Here is a 19,341-nt window from a genome sequence, read left to right as displayed (position 1 = left end):
GAAACATCACCTCTCACAGAATTTAATAAAGGGTGTGGTGAGCATTTTCACCCCACTGGCATTTGACAGATCTTTGGAACAGTGGGCTGTGCAAATGAAAAATTAAATTTTTCATTTTCACTGACCACTGTTCCAAAAATCTGTCAGACACCTTTGGGGCTTAAATGCTCACTGTACCCCTTATTACATTCCATGAGGGGTGTAGTTTCCAAAATGGTTTCACATGTGGGGGGTTCCATTGTTCTGGCACCATGGGGGCTTTGTAAACACACGTGGCCTTCAATTCCGGACAAATTTTCTCTCCAAAAGACCAATGGTGCTCCTTCATTTCGGATCATTGTAGTGTGCCAGCAGAGCACTTTACATCCACATATGGGGTATGTTCTTACTCAGAAGAAATAGGGTTACAAATTTTGCGGGGGCTTTTTTCCTACTTCCCCTTGTGAAAATGAAAAATTTGGAGTAACACCAGCATTTTATTTAAAATAATGTTTTTTTTTTCATTTTCCCATCCAACTTTAACTAAAATTCATCAAACACCTGTGGGGTGTTAAGGCTCACTATACCCCTTGTCACATTCCGTGAGGGGTTTAGTTTCCAAAATGGGGTCACACGGGGGTACTTATTTGTTTGGGTTTATGTCAGAACTGCTGTAAAATCAGCCACCCCTGTGCAAGTCACCAATTTAGGCCTCAAATGTGAATAGTGCGCTCTCACTCCTGAGCCTTGTTGTGTGCCCGCAGATCATTTTATGTCCACATATGGGGTATTTCCGTACTCAGGAGAAATTGCGTTACAAATTTTGGGCATCCTTTTTTTTCCTTTTACCTCTTGTGAAAATGAAAAGTATGGGGCCACACCAGCATGTTAATTAATTTTTTTTACACTAACAGGCTGGTGTTGACCCCAACTTTTCCTTTTCATATGAGGTAAAGAGAAAGAGCCCCCCCCAAAAATGTGTAAAGCAATTGCTCCTGAGTATGGAAATACCCCATATGTGGCCTTAAACTGTTTCCTTGAAATAGCAGCACCATGCGCATTTGAGGCCTAAATTAGGGATTTGCATAGGGGTGGACTCGGATGCAAGCGTTACAATTGGCTGTGCTATCAAAAATATTCTACGCCAGTAATTCCCAAACAGGGTGCCTCCAGCTGGTGCTAAACTCCCAGAATGCTTGGACAGTCAATGGCTGTCCGGAAATGCTGGGAGTTGTTGTTTTGCAACAGCTGGAGGCTCCGTTTTGGTAACACTGCCGTACAATACGTTTTTCATTTTTATTGGGGGGGGGGGCATGTTAGGGTGTGTATATGGAGTGTTTTACTTTTTATTTTGTGTTAGTGTAGTGTAATGTTTTTAGGGTACATTCATACGGGCGGGTTTGCGGTGAGTTTCCCGCTAGGAGTTTGAGCTGCGGCGAAAAATTTGCCACAGCTCAAACTTGAAGCAGGAAACTCACTGTAAACCCCAATCTACCCTTTACATTCACATGGGGGGCAAACCTCCAGCTGTTGCAAAACTACAACTCCCAGCATGCACTGACAGACAAGACTGACTGGGAGTTGTACTTTTGCAACAGTTCTGTCACCTAACTCAGTATTTTCCAACCAGTGCGCCTCCAGCTGTTGCAAAACTACAACTACCAGCATGTACTGATCGCCCAAGGGCATGCAGGGAGATGTATTTATGCAACAGCTTGGATCTCCAGATGTTGCAAAGCTACAGATCCCAGTATGTCCAGACAGCTGTTTGCTGTGTGGGCATGCTAGGAGTTGTAGTTTTGCAAGATCTAGACGGTCACAGTTTAGAGACCACTGCACAGTGATCTCCAAACTGTACCCCTCTAAATCTTGCAAAACTACAAATCCCAGCATGCCCAAACAGCAAACAGCTGTGTGGGCATGCTGGGAGTTGAAGTTTTGCAACATCTGGAGGGCTACAGTTTAGAGATCACTGCATAGTGGTCTCCAAACTGTCGCCCTGCAGATGTTGCAAGGCAACTACTCACCTCCTGCAACAGGATCGCCACACACCGCACAAGCAGGAGAATCATTGCCCGCCACCGCTGATCGCTGCCCGGTAAGGGACCTCCAACGCCGCTGCCTCTCATATCACGGTTCCCCTGCCCTGCCCAGACTAGTGCTTCTGACTAACCAATAGCAGGACTAGGAGGGGTGGCACCCCTTCCACCTCACTCCTATCCCTCACTCACCAGTGACCCGTATGACCCGGAATCATTGCAGATTACCTATCTGAATTTACCGGCGATTTGCGGTCTCAGGACCCCCCTCGGCGATGTCCCAGGATGCTTGCTGAATGATTTCAGCAGGCATCCCGGTCCGGTCCCCGACCGGCTAGCGGTGGGGACTGAAATTCCCACGGGCGTACCTGTACGCCCTGCGTCCTTAAGGTGACTTTAGCACTTACCTGCCTGACAGTAATTGATATGCTTAGGAAGGATCCGTGCTTGCTTTGAAGCTAAATGGCTGTGTTTTGAGTCCACCATAAAGCTGCTGTCACGATGCCGGCTGGCAGGAGGTGGATCCTCTGTGCCAGAGAGGGATAGCGAGGACCGTGCTAGTGGACCGGTTCTAAGACACTACAGGTTTTCACCAGAGCCCGCCGCAAAGCGGGATGGTCTTGCTGCGGCGGTAGTGACCAGGTCGTATCCACTAGCAACGGCTCACCTCTCAGGCTGCTGAAGATACAGAAGATAGGCGAGGTACAAGGGAGTAGGCAGTAGCAAGGTCGGACGTAGCAGAAGGTCGGGGGCAGGCGGCAAGGTTCGTAGTCAGGGGAGATAGCAAAGGTACTGGTACACAGGGTATAAACACACAAAGAACGCTTTCACTGGCACTAAGGCAACAAGATCCGGCAAGGGAGTGCAAGGGAGGAGACTAGATATAGCCAGGGAACAGGTGGGAAGCAATTAAGCTAATTGGGCCAGGCACCAATCATTGGTGCACTGGCCCTTTAAGTCTCAGGGAGCTGGCGCGCGCGCGCCCTAGAGAGCGGAGCCGCGCGCGCCAGCACATGACCGCAGGAGACGGGAACGGGTAAGTGACCTGGGATGCGATTCGCGAGCGGGCGCGTCCCGCTGTGCGAATCGCATCCCCAACGGGCATGGCAGAGCAGCGCTCCCGGTCAGCGCTGACCGGGGAGCTGCAGGAAGAAAGACGCCGTGAGCGCTCCGGGGAGGAGCGGGGACCCGGAGCGCTAGGCGTAACAGTACCCCCCCCCCTTAGGTCTCCCCTTCTCTTTATCGGGTAACTGCCTCCCCTGGGATGAGGACACCAGGAAAGGATGGAGAGACTCCTCAACGGCAGGCAGAACCGCAGGAGTAGGAATGGGGAGAGAGGGCAGAGGGCGAGACCTGGCACGGGGCAGTGTGACACCAGGACGAGGGCCATGAGGGGACACAGAAGCTTGCCTGATGGAACTGGGAGGGGGGGAGGGGCATTTCCTGTGGCAGGCAGAGTCCTTAATGACCTTAGGGGGACCGGATAGAGGAGGAACCACAGGGTCACGGCAGGGAGTACTGGGAACCGGTAGAAGGCAGTCCTTGGAACAAGAGGGACCCCAACTCTTGATCTCCCCAGTGGACCAATCCAGGGTTGGGGAATGGTGTTGAAGCCAGGGAAGTCCAAGGAGAATTTCCGAGGTGCAATTGGGGAGGACCAAAAGTTCAATCCTCTCGTGATGAGATCCGATGCTCATAAGAAGGGGCTCCGTGCGGAAACGTATGGTACAGTCCAACCTGGCTCCGTTGACCGCGGAAATGTGGAGTGGCTTGACAAGACGGGTCACCGGAATACGGAATTTATTCACAAAGGACTCCCGAATAAAATTCCCAGAAGCTCCAGAGTCCAGGCAGGCCACGGCTGAGAGGGGAGAGCTGGCTGAAGTGGAAATCCGAACAGGTACCGTGAGACGTGGAGAAGCCGACTTGGCATCAAGAGACGCCACACCCACGAGAGCAGAGTGCGAGCGTGCGTTTCCCAGACGTGGAGGACGGATTGGGCAATCCACCAAAAAATGTTCAGTACTGGCACAGTACAGACAAAGATTCTCTTCCTTACGGCGATTCCTCTCTTCCAGGGTCAGGCGAGACCGATCCACTTGCATGGCCTCCTCGGCGGGAGGCCTAGGCGCAGATTGCAGTGGAGACTGTGGGAGAGGTGTCCAGAGATCTAAGTCTTTTTCCTGGCGGAGCTCTTGATGCCTCTCAGAAAAACGCATGTCAATGCGAGTGGCAAGATGAATGAGTTCGTGCAGGTTAGCAGGAGTCTCTCGTGCGGCCAGAACATCTTTAATGTTGCTGGATAGGCCTTTTTTAAAGGTCGCGCAGAGAGCCTCATTATTCCAGGACAGTTCAGAAGCAAGAGTACGGAATTGTATGGCGTACTCGCCAACGGAGGAATTACCCTGGACCAGGTTCAGCAGGGCAGTCTCAGCAGAAGAGGCTCGGGCAGGTTCCTCAAAGACACTTCGAATTTCCGAGAAGAAGGAGTGAACAGAGGCAGTGACGGGGTCATTGCGGTCCCAGAGCGGTGTGGCCCATGACAGGGCTTTTCCAGACAGAAGGCTGACTACGAAAGCCACCTTAGACCTTTCAGTAGGAAACTGGTCCGACATCATCTCCAAGTGCAGGGAACATTGCGAAAGAAAGCCACGGCAAAACTTAGAGTCCCCATTAAATTTGTCCGGCAAGGACAGGCGGAGGCTAGGAGTGGCCACTCGCTGCGGAGGAGGTGCAGGAGCTGGCGGAGGAGATGATTGCTGATGAAGTTGCGACTGAAGTTGGTGCACAATGGTGGACATTTCCGACATCTGGTGGGTTAGATGGGTGATCTGTCGGGCTTGCTGGGCGACCACCGTGGTGATATCAGAGGCAACTGGCAGGGGAACCTCAGCGGGATCCATGGCCGGATCTACTGTCACGATGCCGGCTGGCAGGAGGTGGATCCTCTGTGCCAGAGAGGGATAGCGAGGACCGTGCTAGTGGACCGGTTCTAAGACACTACAGGTTTTCACCAGAGCCCGCCGCAAAGCGGGATGGTCTTGCTGCGGCGGTAGTGACCAGGTCGTATCCACTAGCAACGGCTCACCTCTCTGGCTGCTGAAGATACAGAAGATAGGCGAGGTACAAGGGAGTAGGCAGTAGCAAGGTCGGACGTAGCAGAAGGTCGGGGGCAGGCGGCAAGGTTCGTAGTCAGGGGAGATAGCAAAGGTACTGGTACACAGGGTATAAACACACAAAGAACGCTTTCACTGGCACTAAGGCAACAAGATCCGGCAAGGGAGTGCAAGGGAGGAGACTAGATATAGCCAGGGAACAGGTGGGAAGCAATTAAGCTAATTGGGCCAGGCACCAATCATTGGTGCACTGGCCCTTTAAGTCTCAGGGAGCTGGCGCGCGCGCGCCCTAGAGAGCGGAGCCGCGCGCGCCAGCACATGACCGCAGGAGACGGGAACGGGTAAGTGACCTGGGATGCGATTCGCGAGCGGGCGCGTCCCGCTGTGCGAATCGCATCCCCAACGGGCATGGCAGAGCAGCGCTCCCGGTCAGCGCTGACCGGGGAGCTGCAGGAAGAAAGACGCCGTGAGCGCTCCGGGGAGGAGCGGGGACCCGGAGCGCTAGGCGTAACAGCTGCTGCTTTCTTTTTGTGAAATGGATATTTTCTGTTGGAGTTCCCTCCCTCCAACTACAAGTGCCAGGACCCCTTGTTTGTATGTATGAGGTCACTTTCCTTCTTCCCACACATCAACCACCCCACCGATTGCAGTACAGCTAGGCTCCCTTACATGCGTGCTGTGCTTGAAACTACATTTCCCTGCAGCCCTGTGGAGAAGGATCTCCTTTCCATTTTATCTAAAAAGTCCTTAGTACCTATAAGGGTGGTGTCACATATGGCAGTTCTTGAGCTAGAGCCAAAAGTTGATCCAGCAAGTAGGGAAAGTATTAGTTATTTTGTTATAAGTATCATTCCTATAATAACTTAAAGGGGTATTCCAGTAAAAAACTATTTTTTTCATATCAACTGGCTCCAGAAGGTTAATCTTAATCCTTCTAGTACTCATCAGCTGCTGAAGTTGAGTTGTTCTTCTTTGTCTGACAACAGTGCTCTCTGCTGACACCTCTGTTTGTCTCAGGAACTGTCCAGAGTATGAGCAAACCTCTCCTGCTCTGGAAAGTTCCTGAGACAGACAAAGGTGTCAGCAGAGAGCACTGTTGTCAGACAGAAAAGAACAACTCAACTTCAGCAACTGATAAGTAATGCAAGAATTAAGATTTTTTTAATAGACGTAATTTACAAATCTGTTCAACTTTCTGGAGCCAGTTTTTTTTTTTTTTTTTTTTTACTAGAATACCCCTTTAACAAGCTGAAGTACACAAGTGTGGCTACTTCTCAGGATAAGAGAAGGGGGAACGAAATACAACCATGTGAAAGTTGATATTCACGTGCGTATAAAACATTCTGGCTCTGATTTACTATTGCAAACCCCACATGTTTTGTCAGGTTGCATAGCAGATTCTGGCACATTGCGCCAGAAATTCTGTCTGCACAAGAATGTGCACCAGAATAATAATTTAAAAAAAAAACGAGCAAATCTCCATTTTATTGAGAAAACCTGAAAAAGGGGCATGACCATCATTTTTGAAAAATCCCAACATATTTACTAAGGTTTCTACAAAAAATGTGGTGAATTTGATCTGAGGAAAACCCTACAGCTCAGAGCATAAAAAAAAAAGCAAAATGTAGGGAAAAGTGCAAAATGTAAGGAAATATCTGTTGGTGCAAAAAACCCACAAAGAAAAATACACTGCACTCTTAGTAAATCAGGTCCTCTATTTTGGATGTGGAAAACGAGCAGCTTTCCGTGTCCAAAACAATACAGTGTCACTGCCCAAAACTGTCTCTTCAGTGTGTTTCAGTGGTGAATAATGGATTCTGCTTGATCTTCCCCCATTCATTTTAACTAGAGTGGACAGACACTCCACAAAACACCATTAACCCTTTTACTTACCAGCTTTGCAGTACTGCCGGAGATTATTGTGAGCACTATATCGCAGGGCTCGTGTGATCGCTATATCATCATGTAAACCATGCCCACTTTGCCCAACAAACATGCCTCCTGGTACAGACGACAGAAATGGCACGTGCCCTGGCAAAAATGAATTCCTTAATCTTTTCTTCCAAACAGTTAAATGTATTAGATTTCTTATATCCTTTTTAGTGTCAAATGTAACCATGCAATATTTATAATGATGAGCTAAGTAGATATCACAAGTTATTGTGCTTACTTTATTTTTCATGGCATTAAATATTTGACACAGTGTGCACTGACCCATACACCTGCATATGGAATGTTCTGGTAAGGGAGGAGGAGTCTACTTTGGCCCAGCCTCTCTTCCTATAGAGAGAGGAAGTTCAGTTAGTCAGTGGAAGTTAGTGGTAGAGTGAGAAAGTGAGAGGAGTGTCTAATCTCCCTCCTTCTAAAGACTTAGGCTTTGGACCCCAGCAACTCTTAGGCTAGGTTCCCACTGCGGAATCTCCAGGCAGAAAATTTCCGCCCGGGGATTCCGAGTGCGGCCAGCGCCGACTGAATCAGTTGGTGCTAGGACCGCGCGGACACTGCAGTCTCCAATAGACTGCAATGTGTTCCACGAGTATTTCTGCCTGAAGAAAGAGCAACGCCATTCTTCAGGCGGAAATCTCCAAGCAGATTTTCCGTTCACAAATTCCGCTTCACAAATTCCGAAGTGTGAATTTGTGAACGGAAACCCATTCACTACACTATACATTTTAGCAAGCGGAATTTCTGCCTGTAATTTCAAAGCGAAATTGTAGGCGGAAATTCCGTAGTCTGAACCTAGCCTTAGAGCACCATTGATTCTGCAGTGAGAGTGGGAACTGAATCCCAGTGGGAAACTACCTAGTCATCCCTGAGGGAGAAATAAGAAAGGATAAAGAGGGAGATTGAGAGAGTTTAACGAAAAAGGTGGACAATGGCCCCATTGCTGCATTAGGACCCCAAAACATCAAAAAAGCTCCAAAAAACACTCAATGAAACAACAATGTGCATAGAAACACTCGACAAAGCAACAACAAAAAATTGCTAGAAAAATTTAGGCTTATTTGCCTTATAAAACAACTATAACACAAGCATATGTTTATACCTCAAGATACACTGTGAGAACATAGAATGTGAGAAGGAAAATAGTTGAAAAAACTATTTCAGTAAAAAAGAAGAGTGGGGCATATTTATAAATAGGGAGTTTTAACAAAAATATAAAATTGTGATAAGGTTAAATTGTATCTGTTCCTTCTGCATGTCTTACTAAGTCAGAAAAAAATGACTACTAAATGAATCTTGTGGTTTCAGTGGGAATTAGTTTTAAACCAAAATGATCATAAATGATCTGCTGCGGACAGCATTCTGGTTTTCATAGGAGTACTGTGGCCATTTATTTCATTGAAGCACAATTTCCTAAATGTTGATTTTTCTTAGTAGTCGGGTTGTGTTATTTCTTCATTTATTGAAAAAAGGTAAAACTTTGGACCTTAAAACTGCATATGGAGAATATGGAGTTTCGCTATGTTCTTAGTATTATAACTTTTCAACATGATCTGTGTTTCTACAAGACTAATTTGTGTACTGTATGTGTTTCCTGGTACAGAGAAAGGTGAGTACTCACTGTCACCTATATATCAGGAACTATTTACTTATTAAATACTTCTTAGGCTTTATTTACATCCTTGGTGTTTATCAGATTTAAAAGATTAAACTAAGGATCTTCTTTTTAGAGGAAGACTTAAATGTGACATTAACAAACAAGAAAGTTCATAAATCAGACAGTAATACTTAATTATTAATAGTGTGGATTGTATCCTTGTACAAATGTTGAAAAAAAGGACAAAGAAAGGCCTTGTTCATACAGCGCACAATTGGTTTTGCATTTTGGAACCTGAATTCAGGCTTAAACCCTTAAGAACGGAGCCCATTTTGACCTTAACCCCTTAAGGAAGCCCCTTTTCACCTGAAGGACACAAGCATTTTTTGCACATCTGACCACTGTCACTTTAATCATTAATATCTCTGGGATGCTTTTACTTTTCATTCTGATTCCAAGATTGTTTTTTCAAGACATATTCTAATTTATGTTAGTAGTAAATTTTCGTCGATATTCGCATCATTTCTTGATTAAAAAAATCCCCAAATTTATGAAACTTTTTTTTTTTACTTTTAAACTCTCAGCTTATAAGGAAAATGGACATCCCAAATAAATTACTGTTACGCCGAGCGCTCCGGGTTCCCGCTCCTCCCCGGAGCGCTCGCTTCACTCCCTCCGCTGCAGCGCTCCGGTCACGTCCTCTGACCCGGGGCGCTGCGATCCTGCTGCCAGCCGGGATGCGATTCGCGATGCGGGTAGCGCCCGCTCGCGATGCGCACCCCGGCTCCCCTACCTGACTCGCTCCCCGTCTGTTCTGTCCCGGCGCGCGCGGCCCCGCTCCCTAGGGCGCGCGCGCGCCGGGTCTCTGCGATTTAAAGGGCCACTGCGCCGCTGATTGGCGCAGTGGTTCCAATTAGGGTTTTCACCTGTGCACTTCCCTATATTACCTCACTTCCCTTGCACTCCCTTGCCGGATCTTGTTGCCTTAGTGCCAGTGAAAGCGTTCCTTGTGTGTTCCTTGCCTGTGTTTCCAGACCTTCTGCCGTTGCCCCTGACTACGATCCTTGCTGCCTGCCCCGACCTTCTGCTACGTCCGACCTTGCTTCTGCCTACTCCCTTGTACCGCGCCTATCTTCAGCAGCCAGAGAGGTGAGCCGTTGCTAGTGGATACGACCTGGTCACTACCGCCGCAGCAAGACCATCCCGCTTTGCGGCGGGCTCTGGTGAAAACCAGTAGTGGCTTAGAACCGGTCCACTAGCACGGTCCACGCCAATCCCTCTCTGGCACAGAGGGTCCACTACCTGCCAGCCGGCATCGTGACAGTAGATCCGGCCATGGATCCCGCTGAAGTTCCTCTGCCAGTTGTCGCTGACCTCACCACGGTGGTCGCCCAGCAGTCACAACAGATAGCGCAACAAGGCCAACAGCTGTCTCAACTGACCGTTATGCTACAACAGTTGCTACCACAGCTTCAGCAGTCATCTCCTCCGCCAGCTCCTGCACCTCCTCCGCAGCGAGTGGCCGCTCCTGGGATACGCTTATCCTTGCCGGATAAATTTGATGGGGACTCTAAGTTTTGCCGTGGCTTTCTTTCCCAATGTTCCCTGCATCTGGAGATGATGTCGGACCTGTTTCCCACTGAAAGGTCTAAGGTGGCTTTCGTAGTCAGTCTTCTGTCCGGAAAAGCCCTGTCATGGGCCACACCGCTCTGGGACCGCAATGACCCCGTCACTGCCTCTGTACACTCCTTCTTCTCGGAAATCCGAAGTGTCTTTGAGGAACCTGCCCGAGCCTCTTCTGCTGAGACTGCCCTGTTGAACCTGGTCCAGGGTAATTCTTCCGTTGGCGAGTATGCCGTACAATTCCGTACACTTGCTTCAGAATTGTCCTGGAATAATGAGGCCCTCTGCGCGACCTTCAAAAAAGGCCTATCCAGCAACATTAAAGATGTTCTGGCCGCACGAGAAATTCCTGCTAATCTACATGAACTTATTCACCTAGCCACTCGCATTGACATGCGTTTTTCTGAAAGGCGTCAGGAACTCCGCCAAGATATGGACTCTGTTCGCACGAGGCGTTTCGTCTCCTCGGCTCCTCTCTCCTCTGGTCCCCTGCAATCTGTTCCTGTGCCTCCCGCCGTGGAGGCTATGCAGGTCGACCGGTCTCGCCTGACACCTCAAGAGAGGACACGACGCCGTATGGAGAACCTCTGCCTGTACTGTGCTAGTACCGAACACTTCCTGAGGGATTGTCCTATCCGTCCTCCCCGCCTGGAAAGACGTACGCTGACTCCGCACAAAGGTGAGACAGTCCTTGATGTCTACTCTGCTTCTCCACGTCTTACTGTGCCTGTGCGGATGTCTGCCTCTGCCTTCTCCTTCTCTACAGTGGCCTTCTTGGACTCTGGATCTGCAGGAAATTTTATTTTGGCCTCTCTCGTCAACAGGTTCAACATCCCAGTGACCAGTCTCGCCAGACCCCTCTACATCAATTGTGTAAATAATGAAAGATTGGACTGTACCATACGTTTCCGCACGGAGCCCCTTCTTATGAGCATCGGATCTCATCATGAGAGGATTGAACTTTTGGTCCTCCCCAATTGCACCTCGGAGATTCTCCTTGGACTTCCCTGGCTTCAACTTCATTCCCCAACCCTGGATTGGTCCACTGGGGAGATCAAGAGTTGGGGGTCCTCTTGTTCCAAGAACTGTCTAAAACCGGTTCCCAGTAACCCTTGCCGTAACTCTGTGGTTCCTCCAGTAACCGGTCTCCCTAAGGCCTATATGGACTTCGCGGATGTTTTCTGCAAAAAACAAGCTGAGACTCTACCTCCTCACAGGCCTTATGATTGCCCTATCGACCTCCTCCCGGGTACTACTCCACCCCGGGGCAGAATTTATCCTCTCTCTGCCCCAGAGACTCTTGCCATGTCCGAATACGTCCAGGAGAATCTAAAAAAGGGCTTTATCCATAAATCCTCCTCTCCTGCCGGAGCCGGATTTTTCTTTGTGTCCAAAAAAGATGGCTCCCTACGTCCTTGCATTGACTACCGCGGTCTTAATAAAATCACGGTTAAGAACCGCTACCCCTTACCCCTCATCTCTGAACTCTTTGATCGCCTCCAAGGTGCCCACATCTTCACTAAATTGGACTTAAGAGGCGCCTATAACCTCATCCGCATCAGAGAGGGGGACGAGTGGAAAACGGCATTTAACACCAGAGATGGACACTTTGAGTATCTGGTCATGCCCTTTGGACTGTGCAATGCCCCTGCCGTCTTCCAAGACTTTGTCAATGAAATTTTTCGTGATCTGTTATACTCCTGTGTTGTGGTATATCTGGACGATATCCTAATTTTTTCTGCCAATCTAGAAGAACACCGCCAGCATGTCCGTATGGTTCTTCAGAGACTTCGTGACAACCAACTCTATGCCAAAATTGAGAAATGTCTGTTTGAATGCCAATCTCTTCCTTTTCTAGGATATTTGGTCTCTGGCCAGGGACTACAGATGGATCCAGACAAACTCTCTGCCGTCTTAAATTGGCCACGCCCCTCCGGACTCCGTGCTATCCAACGCTTTTTGGGGTTCGCCAATTATTACAGGCAATTTATTCCACATTTTTCTACCATTGTGGCTCCTATCGTGGCTTTAACCAAGAAAAATGCTGATCCCAAGTCCTGGCCTCCTCAAGCAGAAGACTCCTTTAAACGACTCAAGTCTGCCTTTTCTTCGGCTCCCGTGCTCTCCAGACCTGACCCTTCCAAACACTTCCTATTGGAGGTTGATGCCTCCTCAGTAGGAGCTGGAGCTGTTCTTCTACAAAAAAATCCTTCCGGGCATGCTGTCACTTGTGGTTTTTTCTCTAGGACCTTCTCTCCAGCGGAGAGGAACTACTCCATCGGGGATCGAGAGCTTCTAGCCATTAAATTAGCACTTGAGGAATGGAGGCATCTGCTGGAGGGATCAAGATTTCCTGTTATTATCTACACCGACCACAAGAACCTCTCCTACCTCCAGTCGGCCCAACGGCTGAATCCTCGCCAGGCCCGGTGGTCTCTGTTCTTTGCCCGATTTAATTTTGAGATTCACTTTCGTCCTGCCGATAAGAACATTAGGGCCGATGCTCTCTCTCGTTCCTCGGATGCCTCAGAAGTTGATCTCCCTCCGCAACACATCATTCCACCTGACTGCCTGATCTCCACTTCTCCTGCCTCCATCAGGCAGACTCCTCCAGGAAAGACCTTTGTTTCTCCACGCCAACGCCTCGGAATCCTCAAATGGGGTCACTCCTCCCATCTCGCAGGTCATGCGGGCATCAAGAAATCTGTGCAACTCATCTCCCGCTTCTATTGGTGGCCGACTCTGGAGACGGATGTTGGGGACTTTGTGCGAGCCTGCACTATCTGTGCCCGGGATAAGACTCCTCGCCAGAAGCCCGCTGGTTTTCTTCATCCTCTGCCTGTCCCCGAACAGCCTTGGTCTCTGATTGGTATGGATTTTATTACTGATTTACCCCCTTCCCGTGGCAACACCGTTATTTGGGTGGTCGTTGATCGATTCTCCAAAATGGCACATTTCATCCCTCTTCCTGGTCTTCCTTCTGCGCCTCAGTTGGCTAAACAATTTTTTGTACACATTTTTCGTCTTCACGGGTTGCCTACGCAGATTGTCTCGGATAGAGGGGTCCAATTCGTGTCTAAATTCTGGAGGGCTCTCTGTAAACAACTCAAGATTAAATTAAATTTTTCCTCTGCATATCATCCCCAGTCCAATGGACAAGTAGAAAGAATTAACCAGATCCTGGGTGATTATTTGCGACATTTTGTTTCCTCCCGCCAGGATGACTGGGCAGATCTCCTTCCATGGGCCGAATTTTCGTATAACTTCAGGGTCTCTGAATCTTCCTCCAAATCCCCATTTTTCGTGGTGTACGGCCGTCACCCTCTTCCCCCCCTCCCTACCCCCTTGCCCTCTGGTCTGCCCGCTGTGGATGAAATTTCTCGTGACCTTTCCATTATATGGAGAGAGACCCAAAATTCTCTCTTACAGGCTTCTTCACGCATGAAGAGGTTCGCGGATAAGAAAAGAAGAGCTCCCCCCGTTTTTTCCCCTGGAGACAAGGTATGGCTCTCCGCTAAATATGTCCGCTTCCGTGTCCCTAGCTACAAGTTGGGACCACGCTATCTTGGTCCTTTCAAAATTTTGTGTCAAATTAATCCTGTCTCTTATAAACTTCTTCTTCCTCCTTCTCTTCGTATCCCTAATGCCTTTCACGTCTCTCTTCTCAAACCACTCATCCTCAACCGTTTTTCTCCCAAATCTGTTCCTCCCACTCCTGTTTCCGGCTCCTCGGACGTCTTCTCGGTCAAGGAAATTTTGGCTGCCAAAAAGGTCAGAGGAAAAAATTTTTTTTTAGTAGACTGGGAGGGTTGTGGTCCTGAAGAGAGATCCTGGGAACCTGAGGACAACATCCTTGACAAAAGTCTGCTCCTCAGGTTCTCAGGCTCCAAGAAGAGGGGGAGACCCAAGGGGGGGGGGTACTGTTACGCCGAGCGCTCCGGGTTCCCGCTCCTCCCCGGAGCGCTCGCTTCACTCCCTCCGCTGCAGCGCTCCGGTCACGTCCTCTGACCCGGGGCGCTGCGATCCTGCTGCCAGCCGGGATGCGATTCGCGATGCGGGTAGCGCCCGCTCGCGATGCGCACCCCGGCTCCCCTACCTGACTCGCTCCCCGTCTGTTCTGTCCCGGCGCGCGCGGCCCCGCTCCCTAGGGCGCGCGCGCGCCGGGTCTCTGCGATTTAAAGGGCCACTGCGCCGCTGATTGGCGCAGTGGTTCCAATTAGGGTTTTCACCTGTGCACTTCCCTATATTACCTCACTTCCCTTGCACTCCCTTGCCGGATCTTGTTGCCTTAGTGCCAGTGAAAGCGTTCCTTGTGTGTTCCTTGCCTGTGTTTCCAGACCTTCTGCCGTTGCCCCTGACTACGATCCTTGCTGCCTGCCCCGACCTTCTGCTACGTCCGACCTTGCTTCTGCCTACTCCCTTGTACCGCGCCTATCTTCAGCAGCCAGAGAGGTGAGCCGTTGCTAGTGGATACGACCTGGTCACTACCGCCGCAGCAAGACCATCCCGCTTTGCGGCGGGCTCTGGTGAAAACCAGTAGTGGCTTAGAACCGGTCCACTAGCACGGTCCACGCCAATCCCTCTCTGGCACAGAGGGTCCACTACCTGCCAGCCGGCATCGTGACAATTACATAATGATTGACGTAATCAATATGTCTACTTTATGTTTGAATCATAAAGTTGACATGTTTTTACTTTTGTAAGACATCAAAAGGCATAAAGGGGTTCATTACACCGAACGCTGTGTGCGGGCTTCCGTGTTCGCGGCCGCCCCCTCGTGACCTCACACCCGGCCCCTCGTGACATCAAGCCCGCCCCCTCAACCAAAGTCTATCGGAAGGGGGCGCGACCGCTGTCACCAGTTCAGTTTTGAAGTAGATTTGAAGGGCCTTCATATTAGAAATACCCCATAAATGACCCCATTATAAAAACTGCACCCCTGAAAGTGTTCAAAATGACATTCAGAAAGTGTGTTTACCCTTTAGGTGTTTCACAGGAATAGCAGCAAAGTGAAGGAGAAAATTCCAAATTTTTTTACACTCGCATGTTCTTGGAGACCCAGTTTTTGAATTTTTACAAGGGGTAAAAGTGAAGAGAAATCACCCTAAAATTTGTAACACAATTTTTCGCGAGTAAGGAAATTTGGAAACTACACGCCTCAAGGAACGTAACAAGGGGTACAGTGAGCCTTAACACCCCTCAGGTGTTTGAGGACTCTTTGTTAAAGTTGGATATATACATGAAAAAAGAAATGTTTTCACTAAAATGCTGTCTTTTCCCCAAATTTTACATTTTTACAAGGGGTAATAGAAAAAAATGCCCCCCCCCCCCTAAAAAAAAAATTGTAAACCCATCTCTTCTGAGTATGGAAATACCCCATGTGTGGACGTCAAGTGTACTGTGGGTGCACTACAATGCTCAGAAGAGAAGGAGTCACATTTGGCTTTTGGAAAGCAAATTTTGCTGCAATGGCTTTTGGGGTGCATGTCACATTTAGGAAGCCCCTATGGTGCCAGAACAGAAAAAAAAAACACATGGCATACTAATTTGGAAACTACACCCCTCAAGGAACATAACAAGGGGTACAGTGAGCCTTAACACCCCACAGGTGTTTGACAGTGTTTGATTTTTTTTTTCACTAAAATGCAGTTTTTTCCCCAAATTTTTTATTTTTATAAGGGGTAATAGGACTAAATGCCCCACCCCCAAATTTGTAACACCATCTCTTCTGAGTATGGAAATACCCCATGTGTGGACGTCAAGTGCACTGCGAGCGAACTACAATGCTCAGAAAAGAAGGAGTCACATTTTGCTGAAATGGTTTTTGGGGGGCATGTCGCATTTAGGAAGCCCCTATAGTGCCAGAACAGCAAAAAAGCCACACATGGCACACTGTTTGGGAAACGACACCCCTCAAGGAACGTAACAAAGGGGTGAGCCTTTACACACCACAGGTGTTTGACAAATTTCCGCTGAAAATGAAAAAACCTTCCAAAATGATTAACCCTGTTTCTTCTGAGTATGGAAATACCCCATATGTGGATGAAAAGTGCTCTGCAGGTGCACTACAATGCTCAGAAGAGAAGGAGCGCCATTGGGCTTTTGGAGAGGGAATTTGTTTGGAGTGGAAGTCGGGGGCCATGTGCGTTTACAAAGCCCTCGGTGGTGCCAGAACAGTGGACCCCACCACATGTGACCCCATCTTGGAAACTACACCCCTCACAGAAATTAATAAGGGGTACAGTGAGCATTTACACCCCACTGGTGTTTGACAGATCTTTGGAACACTGGTCTGAGAAAACTGCCCACTGTTCGAAAAACCTGTTAAACACCAGTGGGGTTTAAATGCTCACTGCACCCCTTATTACATTCTGTGAGGGGTATAGTTTCCGAATTGGGGTCACATGTGGTGGGTCCACTGTTCTAGCACCTGTGGGGTGTTAAGGCTCACTATACCCCTTGTAATGTTCCATGAGGGGTGTAGTGTCCAAAATAGTATGCCATGTGTTTTTTTTTTTTTTCTGCTGTTCTGGCACCATGGGGGCTTCTTAAATGCCACAAGGCCCCCAAAAAAAATTCCAACAAAATTCTTTCTCCAAAAGCCCAATGTCGCTCCCTCCCTTCTGAGCCCTCTAGTGCACTTGCGTTACTCCACATACATCCACATATGAGGAATTTCCATACTCAAGAGAAATAGTGTTACAAATTTTGGGGAGCTTTTCTTCCTTTTACCCCTTGTAAAAGTGAAAAAAATGGGCTAGAAGAACATGTTTATTTAAAAAATTTAGATTTTTGGGGGAATTCATCAAGGGATTTACACTGGATTTTTGGTGTAATTGGTCGCAAAAAAGTTGCACCTGCGACTTTTTTTTGACTTTTAGTGGTACGCCGTCCTGTGCGTTTTCTCACAATCCAGCTGTTTTTACACGAGTTCTGTTTTTTGCTTTGCTGTTGGCAGGGATTTACTAACTGCAACTTTTGTTAAAAAGTCGCAAAAAAGTCGCAAGTGGGTTACAAAGTCGCAAATCTACACCAAAAAAAACTTGGCTGACAAAAAGTAGCGTAAAGGCCCGCCCGCATGTAACACGTGCTGGCCGCCCGCATCGATCACTGGCTGCCCACATAAACCGCTGTTGTAAGACTATAACTCTCAGCATGCCCTTACAGTGAGGACATGCTGGGAGTTGTAGTCTTGCTAGCTGGTGGGTGTTAAATGCGGCCGGGCAGCGGGTGGTATATGCGGGCAGCAGGTGGTACATGCGAGGGACAGTGGGTGATAGATGTGGACGGGCGGTGGGGAGCGAGCCGGAGGGCCAGGAACCATGAATATAATACTACAACATTGTAATTTCATATTCCCTGCCCGGAGCTGTGGTCTCAGCCAATCACAGCTTCAGGAGGGAATAATGAAACTACAGTGCTTAGTTTCATATTCATGATAGCCGGCCTGGGAGCGGAGTGCTCGTCACCTGCGCTGCATGACTACAAATCCCAGCATGCCCTTACAGTGAGGACATGCTGTGAGTTGTAGTTATGAGGTGCATGCAGGTGACAGGCGCTCCGCTCCCTGGCTGTCTCACAGGAAAATGAAACTACGGCACTGTAGTTTCAGATTTCCCTCCTGAAACTGTGATTGGCTGAGACCCCTCGGCCAATAACAGCTCCAGGCGGGGAATATGAAATGACAATGCTGTAGTATTATATTCAAGGTTCCCTGCCGGCTCCGCTCCCCAACGTCCTCCCGCATCTATCACCCGCTGCCCGCACACCACACAACTACAACTCCCAGCATGTCCTTGCTGTAAGGGCATGCTGAGGGTTATAGTCATGTGGCGCAGGCAGGTGGGAGATGTGCAAGTGGGTGACAAGCTTCCTTGTCACCCGCCTGCACATTTCCCACCAGCCCGTGCCTCAAAACTACAACTCCCAGCATGCCTTTACAGTGAGGATATGCTGGGAGCTGTAGTCAAGCAGCCAGGCAGTGGAAAATAAGCGGGCTTCCCTGGCTGTTGCTAAACTTCAACTCCCATGACGGTAGTTGTAGTTTAGGAACAGAGTGCCTAAAGCTATTGCTAAACTACTACTCCCATGATGGGAGTTGTAGTTTAAGAACAGGGTGCCTTCAGCTGTTGCTAAACTGGAGCTGTTGCTAAATTACAACTCCCGTCATGGGATGGGAGTTGTAGTTTAGCAAATGCAGGAGGCACCATAAATGTATTAACATATATGTTTTTTCCTTCTCATTTCAGAGCCGTGTATGCGGATGACTTTTTCGGATTCTGTGGATTACGTCGATGACCAGCGTTTTTTGTTTTTTTGTTTTAATATTAATAAAATGGTTAATGAGGGCTTGTGGGGGAGTGTTTTGGGGAATAAAATTTTTTTAATCTGGTGTTTTTTTTTTTTTTTCTTAACAGGATTAGTAGTGGAAGCTGTCTAATGGACAGAATCCATTACTAAGCCTAGCTTTGCGTTAGCCACCAAACAGCTAGTGCTAACCCCCAATTATTACCCGACACCCAACGCCACAGGGGTCCCGGAAGAGCTGATATCAACAAGCCCAGAGCATCAAATGGGGCTCCTGGGCCTAGGCAGTAACACGTTGGCATTATTTAGGCTGGGAAGGGCCAGTAACAATGGTCCACACCCACCCTGGTAATATCAGACTGTTGCTTCTTGGTAAATATTGTGCTGAGAATGAAAATAAGGGGAACCCTATGCGTTTATTTATTTTTTTATTATTTAATTATTTATGCAAAAAATGTGTGTGGTTCCCCTCAGCACGATACCAACCAAGGAGCAACAGCCTGACATTACCAGGGTTGGTTAGGATCATTGTTACTGATCCTCCCCAGCCTAAATAACGCGAGCCTGTTACCATCTAGGCCCAGGAGCGCCATTTTTGATTCTCCAGGCTTGTTGGTACCTGCTCTTCCCGGCACCCCTGGGGTGGTTGGTACCAAGGTAATAATTGGGGGTTAGCGCTAGTTGTTTTTGTGGCTAACGCTAATCCTGGCTTAGTAATGGATTTCGTCTATTAGAC

At 48.5% G+C, this 19,341-nt stretch overlaps 1 protein-coding gene across 2 annotated transcripts in view; it reads right to left on the bottom strand.

Moving 5' to 3' along the window:
* The window catches only part of LOC130282311 (beta-microseminoprotein-like), a 65,685-nt gene that overhangs the window by 40,541 nt on the left and 5,803 nt on the right, over positions 1-19,341 (bottom strand). The window contains exon 1 of one of the 2 annotated variants that reach the window (XM_056530414.1): positions 7,305-7,363. The exons of the other annotated variant lie outside the window; for it this stretch is intronic. Within the exon in view, the coding sequence (XP_056386389.1) occupies positions 7,305-7,352 (48 nt within the window). The 5' untranslated portion in view covers positions 7,353-7,363. Of the gene's footprint in view, positions 1-7,304; positions 7,364-19,341 lie in introns of those variants that run through there. 2 annotated transcript variants of the gene reach the window in all.

This window comes from Hyla sarda, chromosome 7 (genome assembly GCF_029499605.1).
Source record: "Hyla sarda isolate aHylSar1 chromosome 7, aHylSar1.hap1, whole genome shotgun sequence".
NCBI classification, from domain to species: domain Eukaryota; kingdom Metazoa; phylum Chordata; class Amphibia; order Anura; family Hylidae; genus Hyla; species Hyla sarda.
This window is presented reverse-complemented; position numbering and strand designations above follow the sequence as displayed.